Source organism: Mandrillus leucophaeus, unplaced genomic scaffold (assembly GCF_000951045.1).
Source record: "Mandrillus leucophaeus isolate KB7577 unplaced genomic scaffold, Mleu.le_1.0 Scaffold3, whole genome shotgun sequence".
NCBI lineage: Eukaryota > Metazoa > Chordata > Mammalia > Primates > Cercopithecidae > Mandrillus > Mandrillus leucophaeus.
Genome location: NW_012103142.1, coordinates 4,734,195 through 4,735,574, shown reverse-complemented (window position 1 = coordinate 4,735,574; position 1,380 = coordinate 4,734,195). Strand labels below are relative to the sequence as shown.

The 1,380-nt window shown below is 44.5% G+C and overlaps 1 protein-coding gene across 1 annotated transcript in view; it reads right to left on the bottom strand.

The window, feature by feature from the left end:
* The window catches only part of CMTR1 (cap methyltransferase 1), a 54,323-nt gene that overhangs the window by 39,479 nt on the left and 13,464 nt on the right, over positions 1-1,380 (bottom strand). The window contains exon 4 of the mRNA XM_011986623.1: positions 1,243-1,380. This exon is cut by the window's right edge and continues 6 nt beyond it. Within this exon, the coding sequence (XP_011842013.1) occupies positions 1,243-1,380 (138 nt within the window). The remainder of the gene's footprint in view (positions 1-1,242) is intronic.

Here is a 1,380-nt window from a genome sequence, read left to right as displayed (position 1 = left end):
GGTTTCGTCATGTTGGTCAGGCTGGTCTTGAACTCCTGACCTCAGGTGATCCACCCGCCTCGGCCTCCCAAAGTGCTGGGATTACAGGCGTAAGCCACCACGCCCAGCCTATAAGGTGATTTCAGATTTTGAGTTTAGCAATGTTAGTTCAACATCTGCCCCACTGAAAGGATGTGGATTCTTGTTTTAACACGAATGAAGACATAGAAACCATCAGGTACTTCTGAGATGAAAGCCCACAATCAGCAACCAGCAGCAGGTATCTACCCTATTCCGCATTGCCAGTCTACTGGTCTCAATGCCCACAACTACAAGGCAACAGCGAGACTGGCCCCAGAACCCAAGAGCTCCTCACTCGTCAGAATCTTACTCAGAAGACTTATTAGGCTTTTATCACGTGCAGATTCACGTGACTTCTTTCCTGAACTGGAACATTAGGGAGATAAATAAAATATCAATTTTCCAGAGTTCAGAGCCACATTTGAAGCTGAACTACAGCAACTATGCAGAAAGCTAGATGTTTGAGTTCCATTTTCTCTAGTTTCAACTCTGTAATGGTAATATCTCAATGTTATTTTTAGGTGTTTTTACTGTACCCACTACAGATTCTTTGTGGAGTAAGACAAGACATAAATAAATGAATAAAATAAAATCTCACATTATCTGTGCCATGAAAAGGGATAATGAGAGTTTCTTTGGATCTTCAGGGTGAAAACAAACTGGTACCCAGGTAAGCAGACTACACCCACAGTAGAAAAGCAATGTGGCATAAAAAAAAGCACCCATTTGGAACCTGGATGGCATAAACCTGTGGAGGTACGAGGATCTTCTTAGAAGGCACCTACTCCAGTCACTCACACAGCGAGAGAGTGGGTGCTGCCTCGGCCTGCTTGAACACTTTCAGCAGAGAGAACACACTGCCTCACAAGGTATCCTAGTCCACTAGTGGAGAGCTGTAACTATTTATTAAAGTTTTTATGGAGCCAAACTCTGCTTTTCAAGCATCTTCTACCCATTGGTCTTAGACAGTCCTATAATGCAACAGGAAATCCACATCCCACCATATCTCCCCCAGCCTTCTGTTTTCCATTCTGGATATCCCCAGTACTTTCCATGTAAAAAACTAATTCCACTTTGCTCGTACTGCCTCTGGAGATTTCTAGCTTGTTTATATGGCTTCTTAAAGTCATGCATCCAAAAACACAAGTGGCTTTTCCATCTCCTCCTCCCTTTAACACTTACCTCTGGCTCATCTCGCCAGTCCACGTTCAGCTCCTGGTCAAAGCCTCGGAGTGTCAGACCCAAGCCTCTTCGACCTTTCTGACTGGAAGCCTCAACGATGTCCTTCCGACCCTGGCTGTATTTACCCAATCCTTCACC